Source organism: Odocoileus virginianus, chromosome 13 (assembly GCF_023699985.2).
Source record: "Odocoileus virginianus isolate 20LAN1187 ecotype Illinois chromosome 13, Ovbor_1.2, whole genome shotgun sequence".
NCBI classification, from domain to species: domain Eukaryota; kingdom Metazoa; phylum Chordata; class Mammalia; order Artiodactyla; family Cervidae; genus Odocoileus; species Odocoileus virginianus.
The window spans coordinates 16,353,765-16,380,247 of record NC_069686.1 but is presented as its reverse complement, the minus strand read 5'-3'; the positions used below and the strand labels follow the sequence as shown (position 1 = coordinate 16,380,247).

Sequence of the window (26,483 nt, the reverse complement as noted above, 5' to 3'; positions counted from 1 at the left end):
CGTTCTTTTCATGGTAAATTACTCAACTACATGCAAAGAGATAAACGGGTTTACCTCACTGATCATCATCTAAGCAGCTAACAAAAGCAGAGCACCTGGCCACAAACAAGTTCTTTGAAATACAATTCAGTGTGAAGTTTGAGAAATTGCTGTTCCTCTTTCATATTAAAAATCATAACCAAATTACTTTCTAGAAGAAAGCTCAGTCTTTTGTGAAGAGAAAGAGATTAGGGTCTGTTAGTACATTATATAAATATCAAGAAGTTTTAATGCTGCATTGTGTTTGTAATCTTTGATGCTTGTCCAAAGAATTAATATTACTGAACTTTTAAAAAATTTTAACATGATGCTCTGCAATCGTGCATCAACTAATAACCGTCCAGAATTTCTGTGCTCATCTAAAAAGAGTCCCTGCTGAATGTTCTAATGTATCTTATTGTGAATCTTCAGCAAATAAAACTTCATGTATGAGCTCATGATGTGCTTTGCTGCCGGAAAGTCACAGACTCTGTGGGAAGCTCTTTATCTTCCCAGCAGTCAGTTCTCTGAGAACATCAGTGCAGCTACTGTAGTTACCTGTAGATTACTTGTATTTTCTCACATCTGTGTCCAGCAATCTAAACCATGATGATAAAGGGTCATTAGGTTTTGAGTGAGGAAGGGGATGGACTAGACAATTTGCTCTGATAAGCTCCTTGTTGGGAGCTCCAGTTTAGAATGTGAAATGTTGGTATGTACAGTTTTACACTAAAAAGAAAAATAATTTCACTTTTCTGCACTAACAATTAAAAGTGATGCAGTTTAACCTCTCACTGTGGTCTTACTGATTCACATTTTATTTGGGGAGTTTATAATTAAAAGTATTTAAGAGAAATAATTTTCTGCTTGTAAAATGGACTCTGCTCTATTAGCCACAAAGAATTCAGGTACAATTACTAAGATAACTGCTGTCTGGAGCACAGCAAAGCAATTTCCCACAGTGGGACTTACAGTTCAATTTACCAGTTGGGCAAATATTTTGTGCTCTGTAGTGGCCTAGAGAGTTAAAAGCTATAGGTAACAGCTGAGCCGTGTTATACCTGGAGAAAAGTTTCTTCAATTCAAATGGACAGTTTAGATCTCAAAGTAAAGACAATATCCCCCAAAACATTACCCCAAATTAAAATATGCAATTTAAAAACTAACACAAAGCAGTTGTCACAGAAATCCCGAGCGACCTCTTGTCCTCCCCCAAAACAAAGCTCATAATTCAGAACTCGACACTGTATTTTATTTTCATATTTGTGTTGCATCCTAAACCATTCTGATACTTAATCACATTTTCCTAGTAATCAGCTGATAGAATATGTTATATTCTTGATTAGATTATAGAACGGGAATACTAATTACTCAATTTCAAAAGACTTAGAATAACGTGTCAGGTTACAGAAATATAAAAAAGAAAATTTTCTGGCAACCTTCAGTTACTATGTGACATACCACATAGAAAGGATAAAAAAGGAGAAGTGTTCTTAGTTTAGCAAAAGTAAGAAGAGTTTAAAAAATGCTTGCCTAAATATGCATTTGTAACTTATTTCTGTATTTAGGTATGCTTATTTTTGTATGATATTATATCTTTTACACATCTCCCTCCAGAAAGAAATTTTAAGAGATAATAATGACTGAAATAAACAAAATACTCCTCTGCCTTAAAAAACTATATTAAAATTACAAAAGTACGTGAATTAAGAACATGTTGCTGCTGTTTAGTTGCTAAGTCATGTCCAACTCTTTATGATCCCATGGACTGTAGCCCATCAGGCTCCTAAATAGAACACCAAGTAGTGATTTGGCTTTTTGGAAATAACTTGAAAACACTTGGACCATTTGAAGGCTTTCCAATGCTGCTGGAGAAGAAAAACAAAAATACTTACTTTGAAACTTATTTGCCTGTACTAAACACAAGCAAGCCATATTTTCCAACAGATTAAAGATAAACTAAGCATTTAAAAACTCCTGTTCCTCCTTTCAAATACATGAATTGTCTAAAATCCTTTTAAGGAAGACCATAAGATGGAAGATATGTCACTACTACCAATGTGGAGACACTTCTTAAAAATGAAAATTACCATAAAATACAACATTTGAGTAACTTACATTAACATCCTAAGGCAATATGGGAACACAAATCCTTAATAATTATTCATACACCAAGCCACTGTAAACCTAAATCATTTCTGAAGACCTGAATGTGTCAAGAACTTTGACAATTATGACTGGAGCCAGGAAACTGTAGCAGTGCAGAATTTCTTATGAATTTCTCCAGTTACTTTTTATAAATGCTGTCTTGGATGACAGCTTAATGTGTACCACATGCAATATTTATTCTTCTTCAGTGTCAGACTGTCTAGCCATCCAAGGGAATACAAAGAATGTCACTTATTAGGATAAAAGCACAGGGAAGGTAATCAAGGACATATGTAACATCAGCCAATCATGCCCTATTTCAACATCCTATTCCATTCATAACAGTTCAACAATTATTTGCTTACTGATAACTTGCTTTCAGGCTGTTTGTGTTCACCATAATGGTGGTTTGCATTTATTTTGCTCTTTAGAATTGGACACTTGCTGTGCCATACATGTTTGTCAAAACTTTATATCTTCTGTCAGAAATGGCTTAGCATATCAAATAATTTCTATTTGTCAGGAACTACTAATACAACAATCAGTAACCCTTGATGTCAATAGGGCACTGAAATAACCATAAGACAGCAAATGTGTAACTAAATATTTTACGAAAAAAAAACCCTCTGTAAGTGATAAATAATAAGAAAGTTGTTACTATCAGCTAAGTTATACACATGTTTGCCTGCATATAGGTAGGAATAATAAATAGGCACTGGTTTTTCTTTTGTTTTAGTTTTCCAAGATTGTAAAGCTGTTAAGAATGTCCCAGTGTAATCTGAAGGTCTTTAAACTATATAGCCAAAATTTCTAAGCAACACCAAGTCACATTAAAATATAAACTTTGCCAACAATATAAATTTCACTTAATAGATTTAAAATAATTCCCCATCATACATCATAAACATGAAACGAGTAACTGTAGAAAAACAATTATTTTATCATACTTAAACATTAAATGATATGACTTCAACTATTTATTCAATTAACATTTAAAAACTTATAAAAGTACTAATTTCGAGAGATCTAGACAACGAAGACGTTTACCTCTGAACACAGGAAAGGAAGGGCTTCCCTGGTGGCCCAGACTGTAAAGAATTTGTCTGCAGTGTGCGAGCCCCAAGTTTGATCCCTGGGTTGGGAAGATCCCTGGAGAAGGGAATGGCTAACTCCAGTATTCTTGCCTGGAGAACTCCATGGACTGAGGAGCCTGGCGGGCTACAGTCCATGGGGTCATAAAGAGTCGGACACGACTGAGCGATTAACATAGGAAAGAGGTACAAGGTTGGTATTCCCCATATTCTCTCTCTTGGCCTCCTCTTCTGTCACAGATTTGGCCTGAAGTAAAGTTCTACAATGCAAGAAATATTCCATGAAAACTATTTCACACAATATTTTTTTAAAAAGACTCAGAAAAAAACCACTTTATGTAATAAAAACATTATTACAAGCTGTTCTTTTTCAGTCTACATCTATCTGAACTGCCTTGTCAACGACTGATTTTCTTTTTTTTTAAACCACTGATTTTCTTAGCTACATGGTATGTGTTACAGCATACCTGCTGATAAGATAAGGAAAAATCCATTAGGAAAGAGATGGAAAGGTATAGAGATTAGTCTTGATTAATGACAAGGAGAAACAGCTAGATTTTCTAAGTGCGACCGTTCCATTCAAAAGTCTTAAGCATTCATGAAATAGTAAAATCTCTCCAAATACAAACTCTGATACTTATATTTCTAAATAGATTTTTAACTGGATCCCAAACCTTAAAATATAGAAGGAGCGAGAAAACAAAAATGCAGTGAAAGGAAGAGAAAATGTAAGTGACCTTTATCCTTATAAATTTCAGAAGGCAGAACATTATAGAAAATAAAAACATGTATATTTAGAAGAAATAGAAGAAAATGGAAAATTGCTATCCTTTATTTCTTGAGAATTAACAGGTTAGAAAATGCTTTAAAGATATTTTTTAACTTGAGCTCATGAGAGAAAGTATGAAACACTTGACTGCATTTACAGCATACTTTTCATTCAACCAAAAGTGCAAAAAAAGAGTTGTCTACGTTGGTTGTATACCAGTGAAAATTACAGAAATGCATACTCAGCTGGTGAAGAATCCACCTGAGATGAAGGAGACCCTGGTTCATTTCCTGGGTCAGGAAGACCCGCTGCAGAAGGGACAGGCTCCCCACTCTAGCATTCTGGGCTTCCCTGGTGGCTCTGATCGTAAAGAATCCACCTGCGATGCGGGAGACCCGGGTTTGATCCCTAGGTTGGGAAGAGCCCCTGGAGGAGGAAAGGCAACCCATACCAGTCTTCTTGCCTGGAAAATCCAATGGACTGAGGAGCCTGGAGGGCTACAGTCCATGGGGTCACAAAGAGCTGGACATGACTGAGTGACTTTCACTTTCATACTTGCTGGGAAGCAAACTTAACTGCAGTGTTTTATTTAAGCAGCACTCAAAAAGTTAAAGAGAATTTATTGCACAATTACAAAGCCACAGATTAGTTAACTATAGATTATATATTAATACATGCTTTTTCCATCAAATTATGAGAATTAAATTCCAAGACAAATGTACCTATCTACCACAGAATAATTTTACTTAATATGTGTATAATATTTCATTTAATTCTCATTCTACAAGGAAGTTATTATTCTTTCTGTTTCACAGGTGAGGAAACAAGGGTTATAAGGAAACTAACCAGAATATATTGATTCCTGCTTATATAAAACTCTTGCTGGTATGAGTTTCTGTGCAATTTTTAGCAGGATACAACTAAAATGTTTTCTCTCATGTGCTTGAGAGAAAGACAGATATTTGGGTAGATATTTGCCTTTTTGTGAGCGTTAAACCAAATGAGAGAACATATGTGAGGGCCCCAAAGTGCAGCATATAATAGACGTTCAACGAATGGTAGTCATTATTTTGCTCAAGACTTGGATCTTTGGAGACATACACAAAACATGAATATGCATATATAATGTTCTTTCAATTACATTGCTATTGTTACGATAGTATTTGAACAGAACACTATAGAAATTATCTGCCTGCACTTCAGTTAACAAAAGAAATCTACACACAATTCCCGACTCCCAGGAAGTTCTCAAAAACACATCGAAGTTACTGAAAATGCAAGGAAATAGAGCAAATCACTGTGTGGTTAAAAACAAACACACAAACTACCAAGTGGTGGAAGAAAGTACTTATCTTCAAAAAGAACTGATAACATGTATTTTCCATGTAAAAATATATAAATTATTTAAGTTATTGACCCTACAAAGGACTATTAAATTGGTACACGTTTAGAAAATAGCTTTCAGAGATAAGTTCATGAAAATAAGAGTTTCAGATAAAAATTTTTATATTACCTTCAGTTAGCATTCTCTAGCCAGGTTATTGTGAATTTTTAGTCTCAAATTTCATAGTGCATGAACTATGTCTAAATGAAATGTATAGTGACAGGGAATGTGGCTGGTATGTTACCTATCTAGTCTCAGGCCTTGTCTACTTTCCAACATCACTAGCGCCCCAATGCTGAGACAGCATGGTGCAGTGGTAAAGAACCAGAGCTCTGGACAGAAACTGCTTAGGTGTGAATCTTGGCACCATTCTTCACTAAGTTTCTCAGTCTTGCTATACTTGCTTAGCCTTCCTTAAAATAGTAATAGTTCTTACTCTACAAGGTTGGTGAGAGTCTTAAATGTAATGCATATAGTTAAGTGTTCAGTACCTCTTGACTGATGCTGACTACTAACACAACAACACTTCAGGCGCAAGAATTATCTGTTGTTCTAGTGCATGATAGTCTCCCATTTCCCTGTTTATTTACATATCAACTCCCTCATCTCAGCAGTGAAGAATAGTTCTTAACAAACTGCATGGTATGCTAGAAGAAAGAAAAAAGGAAAATTCTTTTTTATCATATAAATGTATAAGAACTGATCCATAGTTATAGCTGTTTTCTAGGGTCTTTTCTGTAGTATTATTTTAGATTGTGGCAACTTGATGCAATTTTTACATGGGCTTCAATGAGAAACACTGTATTTTCTCCACCAAAATTTTCATAAGTGGTATATTTAAAAATGGATGCTAAAGCAGGTGCTAAAATATTTTGTTGTAACAATATTATATAGTTAACAAAATTAAAAGGCAAGGCAAAAATGGCAGCAGCTAAAACCTATTATCCTAAGAAGAGCACACAGTTTCATCTTGAGAATTGTTTCCTTTCATTAACTAAAACTCTTAAACAATTTGATAGAGATATTTTCTGAGATAAAACATAGCCGAACACGAAGTTAATTAAAGCAGTATTTTGAAAGATTTCTGAAGATTCACAAATATATCCTGCAGTGTCATGTGTGGGACTAGCATAAACATTCTAGTCAAATGGGTCTATTTCTTCTACTACTGTAAGAAATTGGGCGTGTTTTGAATCTCTCCAACTGTCTTACCTGTAAAATAGGCATGATAATATTTATGTTTCATAAATATTCTTAACATTTTCATATGTTTCACTACTTTTCCATTAACATCTCACCGATTTCTAAACTCAAAGGGGTGCCTGGCACATAGCAGGAACTCAATAATGATGCTTTGCTACGTGTCCCCCCTTTTGGTTTGGTACACGAAAAGCTAAGTCACTGTCATTTAATGGGAGGGTGGGGACAGGACAGAGAAAAGTGAAATGGCACAATTTAAAAGGTAACAATTTTAAATATAAATTACATATGAAAACTACTAGTGACCTTCATGTTTCATACATTCAGATAGGCTCTTTGGGGAAAACACAATTACCAACAGACAGATGTTATTTGATCTTGTCCTTTTAAATTTCAAAATGAACAAAGATGTTTTTCACAGACTGTTCTCTTTAAAGAATTTCTAAGGAAATGTTGATAATGACCTAGGAATACTGATGAGTACCCCTTTATATTAATGACAAACACTTAAAGTACTGAAAAGGCACTTTTGTATCTCTTTAATGGAAACACAAAACTTATTTATCTGTTACCTTAACCCATTAGTAAACTAAAATGCAGATCTCTTAATCCAATTATGAAAATGCTTCACTGTAGTAAAACCTCAATTCAAGGTGAATAACAGTGTCTGAGGCCATTTCAAGATCTGAGTATCCAATGAAGTAATGTAAATCGAAACGCTGTAAAGTTTTGACAAATGTAGGTTGTTACTCTTCGTAAAGTTCAATCTACTTCTTTGAGGTCATACATCAAGCAACTTTTAAAAGTGATTTGCCAGTAATAGTATGGGTTAGCAAGTTGCCAGACAAGCATCAAAAAGAAAAGATGAAATTTTAAACAAATCTCAGTTCAGTTCAGTCGCTCAGTCATGTCCAACTCTTTGCGACCCCATGGACTGCAGCAACCCAGGCCTCCCTGTCCATCACCAACTCCCGGAGCTTACTCAAACTCATGTCCATCGAGTCGGTGATGCCATCCAACCATCTCATGCTCTGTCATCCCTTCTCCTTCCACCTTCAATCTTTCCCAGCATCAGGGTCTTTTCAAATAAGTCAGTTCTTCGCATCAGGTGGCCAAAGTATTGGAGTTTCAGCTTCAGCATCAGTCCTTCCAATAAACACCCAGGACTGATCTCCTTTAGAATGGACTGGCTGGATCTCCCTACAGTCCAAAGGACTCTCAAGAGTCTTCTCCAACACCACATTTCAAAATCATCAATTCTTCGGTGGTCAGCTTTCTTTATAGTTCAATTCTCACATCCATACATGACTACTGTAAAAACCACAGCTTTGACTAGACGGACCTTTGTTGGCAAAGTAATGTCTCTGCTTTTCAATATGGTGTCTAAGTTGGTCATAACTTTTCTTCCAAGGAGCAAGCGTCTTTTAATTTCTTGGTTGCAGTCACCATCTGCAGTGATTCTAGAGCCCCCTAAAATAGTCTGTCACCATTTCCATTGTTTCCCCATCTATTTGTCATGATCTGATGGGACCAGATGCCAAAATCTTGGTTTTCTGAATGTTGAGTTCTAAGCCAACTTTTTCACTCTCCTCTTCACTTTTATCAAGAGGCTCTTTAGTTCCTCTTTGCTTTCTGCCGTAAGGGTGATGTCACCTGCATATCTGAGGTTATTGATATTTCTCCCAGCAACCTTGATAATGGTAAATTTATATTATATATAAATTATACCATATATAAATAATCTATATAACTGCAAGTTATACTTGAACACATTTAGGATATGTTTTAATCTTTTTAATTGCAATATATTTGAATTAGAATTTATTAGCTTTTATGAAGTGATTGCCTTTACATTTTACACTTTTTTTGATGCTCCATCACACTTGCCTTTGCATTTGCCATCTCCTCTCTCCAGACCAAGCTTTCCTCAGATCCTTCCTGTCATGTGTACTCCCTTACTTCTTAAGGGCCTTCTCTGACCACCCTAACTAAAACAGCACCCTGTTACCTTGATTTACTTATTTAATTCGTGCATTTATTTTTTCATTCATTTGTAAACACTGAAAATTATGGGGGCAGAATTTACTATGTACCAATTACTATCCTAAATGATCAAAGTGTATCAACTGATATAACAGTCATAACAATTTCATGAGGAAGACAGTTATTATTTTTATTTTACCTTTCTCATTTTATTTTTAAAATGAGAAAGGCAAAATTTCCAAAAGACAGACTTTAAAAGCCAGATAAAAAATTCTGGCAGCCTAATGTTCACAACTCATAAATAACACCCCAACATTATTCATTGAGCAAATATAATCTGGCTGTTAACTAAATTTTAGTTATGCATTATGCTATGTACTAGGTTTATCTGAAAAAAGTAGATAGAGTGATAGAGCAATAAAATTATATATGATAGGGCTGTGGCAAAGGAAATGGGGGGAAAAGACATTAAAATATGAGAGATATGATGAAAAAAGTTCAAGTTAGTAATTTTGAAGAAAAATTATAAATTTTAAATATTAATTCTGAGATTTCAAAAATACAGACTAGTATAATGAAGGTATCATAAACATAGATGAAGAAATATTTTATAAAAATGATTAAGTAAAAAAAAATGATCAAGTTAAATAGTGATATAAGTTAAGCCACTGAGGTTACCTCTTCTTGTTTAAAAAAAATGTTTTATTTTATTTATATCGGAGCATAGTTGATTAACAATGCTGTTATTTCAGGTGTACAGCAAAGTGGTTCTAATAATTTCTTGACATTATATTAAATATTTGTTTGTTAGTTGTCTGTTATCCCATGAGACAATAGCCTCTATGGGGGGGCAAAGGCTTTTTCTGTCAGGCTCAATGATTATTTGCTTAGAAAAGGAAAAGGGAAACATAGTACCTATCTCCTTGATGAGCTCGCAGTCTTCATATGAGTCTATAAATTTTAAATTCATAATGACAGTTTTTATGAAGCTAACTGTCTTCTTGATAAAGCATTAAAAAGACAACCAATGTTTACAGACAGAGGTGTACTCAGAGTTCCTATGTCAGTTATCCTGAAACATATTTTTTAGCAGAATTTTAATATTGATAATAAAAATGGTCAGATATCAAAATATGTTTCACCCAAACTGTACTATTTTTACTACATGGTGGATTAAGTAGGCTTTTGAGGGCATTTTGTAATCAAATGTTTTTGATGGGGAAATGCTTTCTAGGGCAATTTAGAATAAGGAAGTGTAATATTTTGAGTAATGTAACTAGTTTCCAATATAGACATGCCAATTCTACAAGTAAGTTTTATTTCCACTTTGTTCTCATTCTAGCCAGAGCAACAGCTGCCCACTGTGAGAAAGACAAGAGCATGGTAACATCCAAAAAAGACTTATTTTCAAGGGGTATCGGTATGGAGTGGGAATGAGAGGAGGGCAAAGGTCAGGTCTCATCATCAATTCAATCCAGAAAAGTTGCTCATGAATTGTGCACCTGTAACCTCAGGAATGCTCTGGATTGTCCCACAGTTAGAAAAAAATCCTACCATGATAAACCTACATATCAGAGTTGAGAAGAAATCTGCGTAGGCATCTCTTCTTTTGAATGACAATAAAATCCTCTACACTGCAAATGATGAAGTCACAGGGCCTAACCTGAGTATGGGATGAGGGCAGAACCCTGTGGAAGATGGCGGTGATAAGGCTTATATTGCTACCCATGCTGCACAACAGAGACAGTTCTCAGTTTGTTTTGGATGACAATTGTCTCAAAGCATACATTTTCCCCATTATCTACATAATGGAAAGAAAAAAACAAGAGAATGTATCCCCCAAAGACACACGTAGAAGACTTTTTAACAAGTCCCTTTTCTATTACTGTATTCTTTTTGAGTTATGCTAATTAAATTAGGGAAATACTGTTTATACAGAACACATTTTATGTGAACATTCTGGTGAACTGTCTTCAATACTAAAAGGCTATCATCTGCCTGAGGTCAAAGAACCAGTTAGCATCAAATAAGGACCACAACACTAGCATTTCAAATTCTAAAGTAGTTATATTCTTGATACACCAAAATTCCTGATAACATACTACCTAATTTATAAATAGACTTTATGCTCTAAGTTTCTTAGAACTCACTTTCCTTGCAGAACCAATGTTATCAATGGTTTCCAGCATTTTGGTCTAGCCCTCAGAAGTCTATTGAACTTACAATATAGTTAGAATATACCAGTATCTCCAAAGGTAGATCTAGGGACTGGGGGACACAGGAGAGACCACAGAAGAGAAGGGCAAAGAAAATAACACTCCTCTCCTGTCCTGCATACGCACAGGACACCAGGCGAAACACTGAAACTGCCCCAAATGGCCTCTTTCCTTTCCTTTTCTGCAGCCTTCTCCCAGGAAACAATGTTACTGAGATCACTTTCACTGCAGTGAGACTCCTTTCCTCAGTCTTCACAAGGCCCTGCCCTCTTATCACCAACAGTTCTAAGATTCGGGGGCTTCAACATTCTCCTCTATACCTTTACCAACTACTATTCAAAACTCCCATTTAATGAGTGTAGTTCACCTCAACTCATAGTTTTAGAAACAAAATCTAACTCAGCCATCCTTAATCTATGGGGACACAGATTTTAAGAATAACAACGAAACTTGCAGTATTCACCAGAGTCAGGTAGAGAGGCAGAGAAACTTCTGTGTACATGAGAATCACTTGTGATCTGAGGAACATTATATAGCTGTATGCCAAAGTTTGCCTTTCATTTCCTAGTTTATATGTGTGTGTGTGTGTGCGTGCGCATGTATGGAGAATATATGTTTTAATTTCATAAGAGAATCCTAGAGAACACTTGTTTTTTTAAAGGAGCTTTATTCTCTTAAAGCTAGAAGAAAATTTGTAAAACTTCTCCCTATTATTAATATACACAGTGAAATTCTTCAGCTACTTTAAAAAGATGAAAGTCCTGACACATTTGATAAAGCATATTGCTCATAAATCAGTAAGTCAACGGATGGTGCTAATGAAGATAAAAAGTGACTCTCCCAAAAGTATCTCTTTCTCAAATTCAATGAGCAATCTTGCAAAGAGAAATTATTGTCTATTATTGTACTGGGCAAAAAGGAAAATAGACCAGGGGCAATTCCTACCATACCTAATATGGTGGGTCAATAGCATTATATCCATATAAAAAGATGTGCTTTCTTCTATAATTACCTTTTTCAAATATGGCATAAGACGTGCGATTTGGTTTCATTATGACTATATGCTTTAGGGTAATAATATCTTTAACAGGACTATGAAACTGTGAACGAGTAACCCAAAACAATTTAATGAAAACCAGGAAAGTTCATAAGTATTATTACATATACATACATTTACAAATTCCAAAGGGCATTTCAAATAAAAGCACTCCTGAATGGCTAAAGGTCTTTTCCCTCCTCCTTTTTTCAGCCTTCCATGTTTTGTAATTAAAAGATTGTCTTGCTTTAGTATATTCTTTTCAATTCTCAAGATTTTGATCAGAGAAATTAAGAAACAGTCAACTCCACAAAATTCATTCACTAGAAATTATTTGAAATCCTAATTCATAGCACATATGATACTTTCAAAGCTTTATCATAACACAAATTAAAAAATAACTAATTGATAATTACTCAGTAGCAAAAACAAGAAAATATAGAACAAAAAGGGGTCATAAGAAAATATTTTCTTTTTAGATTCATTTACAACTTACTTCAGTAAAATTAAGACTATTTTTGTATAGGATTTACCAATTTAATCAATCCCATACTGAAAAAAAGAATAGCTCAGTTTAGGCTTCCAGAATACCCTTGACCTGTCTTACCACCCTTTTCTATCTGGCAATGAAGAAAACATGCAGTAGTCCTCATAAAGCAATCTCTAGTAAAAATTACAAATTATAGCTTTCCAAATTTAATTCAGCTAAAAAACTTCTCACATGTTAAATAGAAATTATAATCCCAAAGAAACACTATATCAATATTTCAGGGCTTTTACTTTGCCAGACTAGTGGATGATAAAGTGAAACATTTAAAAAAATCTTATACTTGTGAATCTTGCTTTAGATACTAGAGTATATTCCTGAAAACTTTACATGAATTGAACCTAATTTTATAACTATTTGAGAAGCTTCCTGAACTAAAATGAATAATTTATTTAAGAATAATTAATCATTCCCATTTTATTTGCTTCAAGTAAATCAAATGTACAACAATGATTTTTTTTTTCAAAGCAGTATATATATGTTAAATTTCTAGCTTCAGTGAATAATCTTGTCAGAAACTGAAGACTTCTCATAAGAGTTTTACAGAATAAATCACAGCACTCCTGAAAATCCAAGAAAATGCTGTGTGAAGATTATATAAACCTTCTAGAAATATAATTGTGGAAGTGGACTTTTGCTCATGTAAAGTGTATAGCCTGAAAATAACGGAAATCAGTGAACGAATCTTCCTATAACGGTGAATACTACTCCTGTTGAAGACATAATGGAAATGTACATAATATGTATTGTGGAGAACAATGTTCAAGGATGAATTAGGTAGAACAACTTCTGTCAGACCTCCTACTGTAAATCGGAAAATAAAACCTAAGGTCCACAGTATGGCAGATGATCATTCAGTATTACCTCCATGGAGAGTTGACAAACAACTAAATACCTGTAGGAACAGCAGTAATTATAGTAGCTGTATAAAGTATGCTCATGTGTCAACATCCATACTTTCTGTGAATGTATGATGAGCTTATACAAGAAAGCCTAAGAAACCGATAGATACTACAGCTCAAACTATTCCTATATATCTGAAAGGTATTTTTTTCCCTGAATAGCCTGTAAAATACATGAATATAGTTTTGTTTTATGTTACATATACATAAAACAACAACAACAACAACAACAACTGGGCTTCCCCGGTGGCTCAGACAGTAAAGAATCCGCTTATAATGCAGGAGACCTGGGTTTGATCCCTGTGTTGGCAAGATCCCTTGAAGGAGGGCATGGCAACCCACTCCAGTATTCTTGCCTGGAGAATACCCATGGACAGAGAGCCTGGCAGGCTTACAGTCCAAGTGGTCACAAAGAGTTGGATGTGACTGAGCGACTAAGCACACATTAAAAATTATATGCAAAAATGTTCACACTTCCCCCTTTGTAAATAACTGCTAAGATGTAATACCTGTGATTCTTACATATAGTTCAAAAAGTCAAGAAAATATTGGGCTTATTCCATGATTCTCTCCCTTGGCCAGGTACACACTGTACAGTATTGCTAAACTATGTTTAGTTGTTAGTTACAAATTATGTGGAAAAGGAACAAAAACAGAAAAGCTGGGATAAGAAAGACTGAATCATAGAAAAATTAAAATTAATAAAACATTTTCTATTCAAAATTCATTTAGTGAACCTGACACATTGCCCTTCATTACATAATAGCTTAGAAGACTTTGCAAGTCCAGTCTACCTATCAAATAAATTTCAACACTCAGATTAATTGATTTATGTAATATTAGAGAATAATGTTCCGTGACCACAAGCCCACCAGGGCATATGCAAATACATGTTTATAAAAACACACAGGCACACAAGAAGTCTGAATGTCTTAAATTTTAGTTATACTTTCCAGTTGAATATAAATATGTAGTATAATAAACAATAAAATGAAATTATCCTTTATTAACAGTTTTAAGAAGGATGGGGACAAGAGAACATGAAAATGAAACGTAATAGAAAGCTATGTAGGTGCACAAAATTAGTTTGTTCTGCAGATTTCATAATTAGATAGCATATACTAACAGAGCAACAAACATGCAAAGACTGAAATTTACTCTCCCTAATTAAGCAACTGTTTGGCAGGACTAATGTCCTATACCTGCTTGACACCATGATTTAGCAGGCAATCTCAAATGAAAATTAATACTGCATGTAATAAATCTTAGTTATAAGTAACCGATCATGTTTAATATACAAAATCCTCAAGTGTTAAAAAATCACTGACGTCTGCCAAAGACAACAACGACAACAACATAATAACAATGGCTGCATAGTTTTAGTCATTCAAAGCATAACAATATATAATAATAATAAAGGTTTCTGTGGATTTCCCTTATAGCATCTTGCTTAGTGTCATCTGATCACAACTCACCTGTAACTAACCTAGCTGCCACGTTAGCTTTTCTTCAGGGGCTAGGTCTTAATCATAAATGAATGAAATGACTAATTCAACATTGATAAAATCAGTGATATTTGGGGTCATTCTGGTGTTTACATCTTTCAAAAAGGCCAACACATCTACTCAGTAGCACAATAGACTTATCTTTCAAAATGTTTACTTCTTTTCTAGGATTGAAAAATAACACGTTAACATTTAAATTTAAAATGAATTTTAGTAATTAAGATATAGTTTTAGTCTTCCTCTTGTGGCCAAAATCACACTCTTCCTCCTCTTCCCTGACCATTTAAAATAGTTTTCCAGATCTAAAAGACCCACGAAAATATTTATTACTGCTTCCTGCCTTAGTTTTAATTTGCTACATTATATTACTTAATAACCTTAAAAAAAACCCTTTTCTTCTGCTAAGGGAGCAACTAATGCAAATGGAGCTGAGATACAAACATTACCAAAGAACAAGATGCTAACAGAAATTTAAAGGATTTAGCAATTAAAATATATTTTAACTATTGACATCTGCTCACAATGTTATAAGTGATGAAAACCTAGTGTTCATATCCTTCATAATAAAAATTTATGCTGCACTTTAATACAAAGGCTGTGTTGCATAAACAGAGGATTTAAAGCTGTAGCAGAGTGGCTGAATGAAAGGAAAATGGCAATCTTTCTGGCTCCAGTAGATGCCATTCCCTATCACACAATGTTTCCCACTCATAAATACATGACAAATACTTCCTCAATCATTTTTTACGAGCAGGGATGCACAGGGGGTAGTCAATGGCTAGCTTGAGGGAAAATAGGAACAGCAGGCGGCAGAAACTGTACAGAAAATGGCTATGTGGTAAATTCTCTTCTGGAACATCACTCAGTTACCCAGTCTTTGATCTTTCAGCTACAATTACACTAACTTCCACAAGATCTGACCCCCGCCCCCCCCCCCCCCACCACCGGCAACCTCCACAAACATACATACTCCCCCAAACCAGATCATTAGTTACACATAAAATCCAAAATTTGGTTTTATAAATAGGATCATCCATACTTCTACATTTTTATAAATTAAAATTTGCTATTTAGACAAGAGTTTACTTTCAATTGGCTATAACCATATCATCATCACAACTGGTCTCGCAAAAAGCATGGGGTGTCTGGCGACAGCTAAATCACAGACTGGCGTCTCCCAAGCAGTCTGTCTACCATTAGGGTCTGGGAAATGGCATTTACTATACAATTAGAGCCAGGGAGCTCTACCTGTAATCAGCCAAACACAGGTGTGAGCAGCCCCTCTGGGCAAGGAAACTGACTCATCCCTTTTCATGTAAACTTGGATGTCTGTATTGTTTCACCGAGCCTCAGGAAGCCTTACCATTCATACTACAGTGAGATTTATTAACTGAAGTCAAATAATATATTTTAAAATTCCTTCCCCAAAGTAACAATTTTTAACATATCAATCATGAAATTTATAAGAATTTTATCTAAGAAATAAGAATTATTTATTTTAAAGTTAATTATCTATTAGAGGATATTGACCAGTCAGAACTAAATTTTCATGTCAGGTTTACACTTTCTGGAACATTATCAATAAAGAGGCCAAATTCAGTTTCCTATCAGGAACACAAACTGTCTTACAGTAATATCAAGAGGGCATTTTTAGTTGCAGTAATTTCACAGAATTTATTCTAATGATTTATTGGAGTTAACCATCTGACATTAATTATTGTTTTGGCTTCCAGTCTATGAATGTTTATTTTTCAGTTTAAAGCTTCTCACTCTTTGATATCATATGGAAATGAGAATTTTTAATGGAAAATTGAAACCATGTGCATCTAAGTACTTAATGAAGTACAGGGGAAAAAACGACAATATATTTTAGGAGAATTCAGATATTTTGCTTTGGATAGCTTTGGCTTGTAGGCTTAATAGCATAAAATACTGAGACTCCAGTGAGTATGATGCCAAATGTGTACATGCCCTTATACTACATGAAAATATGATTTTTTGAAGCTACAAGTGAACAAAAAGGAAAACTTGCACATTTTGGTTACATGTCAAAAATGACAATCAATACATGAGTGCATCATTTTTACATTTGTATATTTTAAACAAATACCTGACCTTTCCCTCCACCATAGAGTATTTTTAATTAAAAAAAATGTTTTTAAAGCATTCAATCTGGATTTTAAAACTTATGTCCAGCTACGATCCCAAGCAGGTATTTTAAAGTCATATAAAACATCAACAAAGTTAAAATACCCTAGATTAAAAAGTTGTATTGCTCTAACTACATTTATTCTCATTTTGCACAGGAAAAAACATCAATGTCTACTCAATTTAAGTTTGATAATTAAATATATATAATTTGAAACTGCCTAATGTATTCCTTTTTTCCCCTTTTAAGTTCTCTCAGTGTAAATCATTTGGAGACTCATCTCAAAATGTTAACAACAGGCAAAGCTTTCCCTTCCATTTTAAAGTTTTTAATAATAAGGAGAAATGTATTAAAATCAAACATAGCAGTAAGTACATATGTGTGTGCTTGTATGTATATAGATATATGTGAGGGTATATATCTGGAGAGAAAAAAACTCACCATTTGTTTTTCTTTCTAATGTAGTCTTTTTCAGAAAGATTAACCAAGTAGACCATTGGTTTTGAAGTCAGAAATAAGTGTTTATTCAATACTTCAATCTAAAGTGGGAGACAGAAAAAGAATCCTTTTTAAAAGTTGAGTAAATAAAGTCACTGAAGAACTTGAAAGAAAATTCTATTTAAACAAGTAGCCATTTTTATTTTTATAGATTTTGTTTCTTAAAGATTAGTTGTCATGAAATATCAGGAGTAGAGGAAAAGAAAAAAATAACAAGTTTGGGAATAAGAAAGCACTGAGAGAAATAAAGTTTTACTAGGCATAAAAATAAGTGAAAAATAATGACAACCTTAACTTGTTCTCTAAGAAATCAAAGGTAATAATAGATGGCATCATATTTATAACTTACCTCTTTGTCATTCCAATCATGATAGAATCGAACAGGTTTCTTTTGATCTATAACCCAGGATTTGACTTTGCACATTATGTCCTATATACAATTGGGAAAAAAGTAAATACAAGATAAATACTAAGCATTTAGATACTAAATATTAAAATTTAAAGTTTTCAAACCCTCAAAATAAAAATAAAGTCAACTTTTTTACGAAAAGAGAACTGAGTCACACAGATAATCATTTTCAATATCTCATTAAAAAACCAAATAGCAATGAAACATTAATGTGGCATTAACATTTTAACATGTGAAATGTGGAATACTAGCAAAGCCAGTAATAATCTTAAAAATATTCAAGACAATTAAAACACACCAAAGTCTACAAGAGTTAATAATATTTCAATACTATTGAGTAATGTTAATTGCAAGATAAACATGCTATTAATTAGGAAATGGGGGATCCTAGAGAAATACTGAATTATAATTTTTCCTTAAAAAGAAAAACAAAAATAGATGAAATTGAGCCTATTATTGATGATCTAGCCTCCAAAATATTAAATCAGCTGACCAAAACCCTTTTTATTCTGAATTAATTTTTTGTCGACACCTTCTCCCTGCCCACTTCTCCTGTCCCTGGCTCCAAACCCCCACCCTCCCACAACCTGCCAAAGCCTCCATTACACAATGGCAAGAGCCCTGCACTGGTGACCTCCAACCAGCTGCATTCACTTTCAGAACATCTCTCTCTGCTGGAAATCTAAAGGCCTTTTAGTTAGCAAGCTAGTGTGCATTCAGAAGGAGTAACTGCAGGAAGAGCCCAATGTGCTTTGTTTCTCTGGCCTTTCTTCACAGAAAGATTAATCATCTGTGAAATGGAAACGGCAAACAGCAAGTGACACAAACTGAACCCTTCAAGCCTTTCCTCATCAGTTTTGTGGTTCTGAATCTAAAAGCTGCGTGTGGCAAGGTTCTCCTTACAGGCAGGTGTTAATAAAAGGCTCTTGGGTCTGAAAGGTCAAACTTAGCTCTTCTAGAAGAAGTGCGTTTGAGAGTCATCTGTTTTTTGTTGTTGTTGTTAAAGGTAACTTATGAGTATGTTTTAAATATGCATTTCTCAAATTTTATTGTAATATACAATTATTAGTAATAGAGTTCTTAGATTTTCATTGATGTATGTTACTTATCATAAATCAGTGAGTCTTCTATAAATATCTACTTATTAAATTACCTCAATATTTAGTATACCTTCCTTCCAAATCTTCCTGTTACCAACAGGAAAAATAAGGAAAAAGCTCTATATCCTTAGATCCTGATTTGAAACCCTCCAGGAAAAAGACTTCCCACAGACTTTAACAAGAAAGGGGCAAGCTAAAAACTTTTAATGAAATCTAACATGTTCTGCTTAAGAATAATCACTTTTACTCTTCTATAACTGAATTTCACTCATAAATGTTTAAAAGTGGCTAATGTAACACCATTTCCTACAAGGAGAAGATCAAAGTGCTATATTACAAATGCATTATGATTAAAAAAGCCCTGTGCAGCCTTGCTATTAACTGTTCTTTAAACCCTAAAAGGCTTCCCATAGATCTCACTTGGCACTGCATATACAACCTTTGACAAGTAATGTAGACCATTTTTATTCATTGCCTAAAATTGTAGGCAATTATGTGCGTCACACTGGCCACCTGCAAATTCTGAATGCCTGCTCCAGTTGTCAGTGCAAAAAACTAATGTCGGAGGGGATTAATCTAGGGGGAGAGAGTCCTCTTTAATGGCTCCAGCAGGTGAAATGGCCCAGCTGGTTACTATGATGAGTGGCCAGAACAGCTTATGTAGAGACACGCAACAAGATTATACAAAAGAAGGAGAAAACAGTGGTACCATCTTATATTTGGCTCTATTAGTTTTTTTTCCCCCAATTAAAAAAAGGAGAAGAAAACAGACAAAGGAAAGCCAAACCAAAAATAAGGAAGGAAATTAAATCTTAATCATATAAAAAGTGTAAAATACTTTTGTAACCATAAATATTTTTACGAATCCAAAGGGTCTCAATAAATGCTGGTCGCTAGTGAAGGAATTCCAGAATTTCGCTTTCGTTTTAAATTAACTAGACCATGACTTCAGACATAGAGATCTTATCACAAAATCTTTTTGGCACTAGTTTTTTTCCCTCCTTCTCACTAACATATTATATTACAAATAAGGAGCACTCACAGTTTAGATAAAGAAAATGAACTCATAATTCAAGTTCTAAAGCAGTATATTCACTAAAGTCACATTCAAATCTTCTTAGAAAAATTTATAGATTATAACCAAGTTTTTAAACAGTTGAATGTAAAAATACTTTAAGATTTAAAATATTTATTTTAAACTCAACACTCTCTTAAATATCCCCACAAAAGATTTAACAGCCAAGAAAAGACACCTTAGATTACTAAGATGTCAGTTTTACTTAAGACAAATAAAAAATAGATTGCTCTCAGATGAGATTATCTTATGTAAATGATCATTACATGATATAGTACCAAACTGCATAGTTCTTACAGTAAAAATTAATTTTTAGTTTTAGCAAAACTAAAGATGTTATGTTTCTTATCTGACAAACTTCTGATCAAATGAAAGAAAACATTTGGACTTATGTGCATAAAATATTTAATGGATTGACTGAATTTTTTCTTATGCTTGAATATATACACACATATATTAATAATTATGTTTAGATCAATATTCCTTTAATTAAATGCAGTTAACTGAAAAAGTAATCTATAAGAATACATACTTCAGACCACAATAAAAACATTAAATAAAAAAACTAATGCTTGATGCATCAGAAGTCACTTTAGAATTTTGTATTTCTTTAGTTAACATTGTTACATGGAAATACAGACGTAGGAAGAGGGCAGTTCTGATAACCTTAACAAATTCTTCATTTTCAAAATAAATTCTGTACATGGTGAAGATTATGAAAAAATTCCTACTCATTTGAACTTTTTTGGTTATATGGCAAAAACATGAGTATACTAACTTGAGGTAAACATTTAATGCTTAAATGTAGGAATAAATCCTAGATCCACCACTCACCAGTCTATAACCTATTGCTTCATTGATAAATTGCAGATAAAGATGCTATCTTTACCTCCTGGGGGTTGTTGTAAAGTTCAAAATGCATATAAGGTGTTTAGTATAGGTCTTGGCAGAGTAAGTTCTCAAGAAATGTGAGTTTTCATTGCTATTACGATTACTGAAAAATACTAATTATCTACAAAATGGCAATACAGTCTCTTGGGTACTCCTTTAAAGCACACATCTTCTCCAACTGGAATAATTGCTCATTAGTCCTTTTCTTAAATTTCTGATGATTACCAATAATACTGGCTTTCTTAGTGAAATCTCAATTCAGGCCTCTAGTCTTTTTCTATTTATTTTTTTATCTACTGGTTTCTTCTTTTTTATTTTATTTATTTTTATTAGTTGGAGGCTAATTACTATTGGCCTCTAGTCTTAACATTCTATAAGAACTAGCTTTTGCTGAACTATGCTTTAACTACAAAAAAAAAAATCCAAATTCACCTTGAACACTTTGCTCTTCTGCCCTGACTCTTCTTATTAACAATAGCTTGATATTTACACTTCAGAAATGCTCTCTGTTCTTGGTGTAGTTTATTACTGTCATTGTTAATAGCAGTTGTAATATATTTAGACTCAGAAAGGGTGTGTGACTTGCCTAAATTCTGATTGCCAGTTAGGGGCAGACCTGAGATTCAGATTCAGGTCTAAGTGACTCAAAAATTCACTTTCTGTCCAACCACCCTGGCTTGTTTGTCTTCCTTGGAAGTGGAAGTGTTAGTCACTCAGTCGTGTCCGACTCTTGTGACCCTGTGTATTGTAGCCCGCCAGGCTCCTCTGTCCATGGAATTCTCTGTAATTACTCCTTGGTTAGCCTAGGCGTTCCAAGGCTGTTATTCAATGTCCTCCAGTGTCATCAGGAAAATTCAATATTCTTACTAGTTGGTTACAGTATCTGATTATCAATCCATGTACCACAAAAATATTATTTTCTTTTCAGACACTACCATAACCTATGGACAGAGGAGCCTGGCAGGCTATACGGTCTATGGGGTCACAAAGAGTCGGACAGGACTTAGCAACTGAACACCATAAACAAGTTATGCTATATAGCCCACAACTAGATTTTTCTGACTACTTGACTACTCTATTTTGTATTCTTCAGTTCCCAAAGCAGAAATTATTAGTTCATGACCCATAAATGGATTTCAGGAGTTTCCTAATATCCTGAAATTGTATTAAAGTTCTATGTTTATGTACCTTTGAAGGATAATGGCACACATCTTCCAAATGCTTTTAAAAAGGATTCACAATCCACAAATCCAAGAACCATGGTTATGAGTGACTCCATGGCAATACTCCAAGGCCCCAGCAATAGTCAATTAAGTATATGTTCTAGGTTCCTGGACTCCCAGATTTTCAATCCAAGACACAGACCTAAAACTTGCTTCAGCCAGACTCTGCACTCAAAATTCATCTATTCTTATCAAAACCATCCTGATTAAAATTCTAGCCACTATAAAGTTTATCTAACACAATTACAGTTAGAATCATAATAGGGTTGTTGGAGAACATTACAAATTAAATATATCATTATTCTAGAAAATGAACTGCTTGAGAGTTAAGTTTTGGGCTTCCCTGGTGGCTCAGATGGTAAAGAATCTGCCTGTAATGTGGGAGACCTAGTTTCGATCCCTGGGTTGTGAAGATCCCCTGGAGGAGGGCATGGCAATCCACTCCAGTTTTCTTGCCTGGAGAATCCCCATGGACAGAGGAGCCTGGCAGGCTACAGTCCATGGGATCGCAAAGAGTTGGAATGACTGAACAACTAAGCACAGCACAGAGAAAAATAAGTATTAAAAGCTAGTTTTACTGTATATTTAAATAAACCATAAAGATACAATACTTAGAACAGTTTTGATACTAGCACAAAAAGGTAAAGATTAAAAACAACCTAAATTATGGGACATTTATAGAACAGTTTTAATGCAAGGAAAAATGTTCAAAATACACTGCTAAGTGAAAAAAAAGCAGATTCAGAACAAAGGAAAGAAGAATATGGATATTGTTGTCAAACAGATTTGGGCTCAAGTCTTGGCTCTGCCATTTTCTAGCTGTGCAACTTTAGGACAGCTACTGAACCTGAACCTGTTTGTTTCTGTAAAACTGGGATAGTAATGCCAATTTCAACATACGAGGATTGTGAGGATTAAACGAGAAAACGAATGTAAAGATCAGGTATGCCCCTGGGCCTCTGATGTGTGAATACCCCATCTGCCTACCCAGGCCCCGTGACCTGTCAGACCGCAGATCCTCACAAAGCACACGTGTGTGTGTGTGTGTGTGTGTGTGTGTGTGTGAGAGAGAGCTCCTGGGGTGGGGGAAGTTCTGGACTTCATGGAGCAGAACTGACTCAGGGCAGAGAAAGGGGCCTGAGGTCAGCACAGCCAGGAGGACCCCAACTTTCAGGCACGCAGTAAACATTCCACAGATATTAAGTATTATTATTTATGGCAAAATGGCATAATGTGATTACATTTGTGGTTCTGAAACTATATATAATACATATAAATAAACATACTCATAAAATGAAACTGGACAGATATCTTATCAAATTGGTAGCAATAGAAATCAGGAAGATTCCAGAGAGATTTTCCTTTTCTGCCTTCTTTTTAAAAACTACAATGATATTTTATTTATTTTTAACCAATAAATGCTATCTTTAAAATTGGAGGGGAAAAAAAAAAGGTATATTCACAGGGTGAGGGGGAAGGGAGGACTTGATCTATCTTCTGCTCACCCTCTCTAATCCTCAAATTTGATGGCTAACTAGGTAGCTTTGGCAATTTATCAAGGTGACTCACTCTACTCTGCAATAATGACAGCTTCCAAGCCTGGTACTTGTCTCTAGCCAAACCCACTATCCTAAACCTGAGGCTAATAACCAGATGAGCTGACCTATGCTGGTTGGCTGGCTTTAACACGCACAGCCAACAATGCACTCAGACCCAAAGAATGGGGGGCAAGGCCTCCAGCTCAAAGCAGTCTGGTTAGAAGTCCACTAACACAGGTTCCTCCTGCTCCAACCAAGTATTCCCTTTAAACACCCCAAACTGAGGAAAGTCCAATCTACACTTTCATCATGAAACAGAATGCTATGGTATTCTAAGTTGAAATTTAGCATCTGCTTGAGTCACGGTAATCTGTCTATGCCCCGACCAGTAAGGCTGAAGAAGCTGAAGTTGAACAGTTCTATGAAGACCTACAAGACCTTTTAGAACTAACACCCAAAAAGATGTCCTTTTCATTATAGCGGACTGGAATGCAAAAGTAGGAAGTCAGGAAACACCTGGAGTAACAGGCAAATTTGGCCTTGGAGTACAGAATGAAGCAGGGCAAAGGCTTATAGAGTTCTGCCAAGAGAATGCACTGATCATAGCAAACACCCTCTTCCAACAACATAAGAGAAGACTCTACACGTGGACATCACCAGATGGGCAACACTGAAATCAGACTGATTATATTTTCTGCAGCCAAAGATGGAGAAGCTCTATACAGTCAGCAAAAGCAAGACTGGGAGCTGACTGTGGCTCAGATTATGAACTCCTTATTGCCAAATTCAGACTTAAATTGAAGAAAGTGGGGAAAACCACTAGACCATTCAGGTATGACCTAAATCAAATCCCTTATGACCATACAGTGAAAGTGAGAAATAGATTTAAGGGACTAGATCCAATAGACAGAGTGCCTGATGAACTATGGACGGAGGTTCGTGACATCGTACAGGAGACAGGAATCAAGATCATCCCCAAGAAAAAGAAATGCAAAAAAGCAAAATGGCTGTCTGAGGAGGCCTTACAAATAGCTGTGAAAAGAAGAGAAGCGAAAAGCAAAGGAGAAAAGGATAGATATACCCATTTGAATGCAGAGTTCCAAAGAATAGCAAGGAGAGATAAGAAAACCTTCCTCAGTGATCAATGCAAAGAAATAGAGGAAAACAATAGAATGGGAAAGACTAGAGATCTCTTCAAGAAAATTAGAGACACCAAGGGAACATTTAATGCAAAGATGGGCTCAATAAAGGACAGAAATGGTATGGACCTAACAGAAGCAGAAGGTATTAAGAAGAAGTGGCAAGAATACACAGAAGAACTATACAAAAAAGATCTTCAAGACCCAGATAATCACAATGGTGTGATCAGTCACACTCAACTAGACCAAGACATCCTGGAATGTGAAGTCAAGTGGTCCTTAGGAAGCATCACTACAAACAAAGCTAGTGGAGGTGATGGAATTTCAGTTGAGCTATTTCAAATCCTGAAAGATGATGCTGTGAAAGTGCTGCACTCAATATGTCAGCAAATTTAGAAAACTCAGCAGTGGCCACAGGACTGGAAAAGGGCAGTTTTCATTCCAATCCCAAAGAAAGGCAATGCCAAAGAATGTTCAAACTACCGCACAATGGCACTCACCTCACACGCTAGTAAAGTAATGCTCAAAATTCTCCAAGCCAGGTTTCAGCAATATGTGAATCGTGAACTTCCAGATGTTCAAGCTGGTTTTAGAAGCAGAGGAACCAGAGATCAAATTGCCAACATCTGCTGGATCATCGAAAAAGCAAGAGAGTTCCAGAAAAACATCTATTTCTGCTTTATTGACTATGCCAAAGCCTGACTGTGTGGACCACACTAAACTGTGGAAAATTCTGAAGGAGATGGGAATACCAGACCACCTGACCTGCCTCCTGAGAAATCTGTATGCAGGTCAGGAAGCAACAGTTAGAACTGGACATGGACCAACAGATTGGTTCCAAATAGAAAAAGGAGCATGTCAAGGCTGTATACTGTCACCCTGCTTATTTAACTTATATGCAGAGTACATCATGAGAAACGCTAGGCTGGAGGAAGCACAGGCTGGAATCAAAATTGCCAGGAGAAATATCAATAACCTCGGATATGCAGATGACACCACCCTTATGGCAGAAAGTGAAGAAGAACTAAAGAGCCCCTTGATGAAAGTGAAAGAGGAGAGTGAAAAAGTTGGCTTAAAGCTCAACATTCAGAAAACTAAGATCATGGCACCCGGTCCCATCACTTCAAGGCAAATAGATGGGGAAACAGTGGAAACAGTGGCTGACTTTATTTTGGAGGGCTTCAAAATTACTGCAGATGATGATTGCAGCCATGAAATTAAAAGATGCTTACTCCTTGGAAGGAAAGTTATGACCAACCTAGATAGCATATTAAAAAGCAGAGACATTACTTTGTCAACAAAGGTCCATCTAGTCAAGGCTATTGTTTTTCCAGTGGTCATGTATGGATGTGAGATTTGGACTATAAAGAAAGCTGAGCATCGAAGAATTGATGCTTTTGAACTGTAGTGTTGGAGAAGACTCTTGAGAGTTTGTTGGACTGCAAGGAGATCCAACCAGCCCATCCTAAAGGAGATCAGTCCTGGGTGTTCATTGGAAGGACTGCTTTTGAAGCTGAAACTCCAATCCTTTGGCCACCTGATGCAAAGAGCTGACTCATTTGAAAAGATCCTGATGCTGGGAAAGATTGAGGGCAGGAGGAGAAGGGGACGACAGGGGATGAGATGGTTGGATGGCATCACTGACTCAATGAACATGGGTTT

At 35.2% G+C, this 26,483-nt stretch overlaps 1 protein-coding gene across 2 annotated transcripts in view; it reads right to left on the bottom strand.

Moving 5' to 3' along the window:
- OLA1 (Obg like ATPase 1) overlaps positions 1–26,483 on the bottom strand; it is a 166,029-nt gene that overhangs the window by 37,498 nt on the left and 102,048 nt on the right. For both annotated transcript variants that reach the window (XM_070476003.1, XM_070476004.1), the window contains exons 6-7: positions 17,796–17,876; positions 17,390–17,487 (exon numbers count right to left, since the gene is read on the bottom strand). In XM_070476003.1, coding sequence (XP_070332104.1) covers positions 17,390–17,487; positions 17,796–17,876 — 179 coding nt within the window. The remainder of the gene's footprint in view (positions 1–17,389; positions 17,488–17,795; positions 17,877–26,483) is intronic.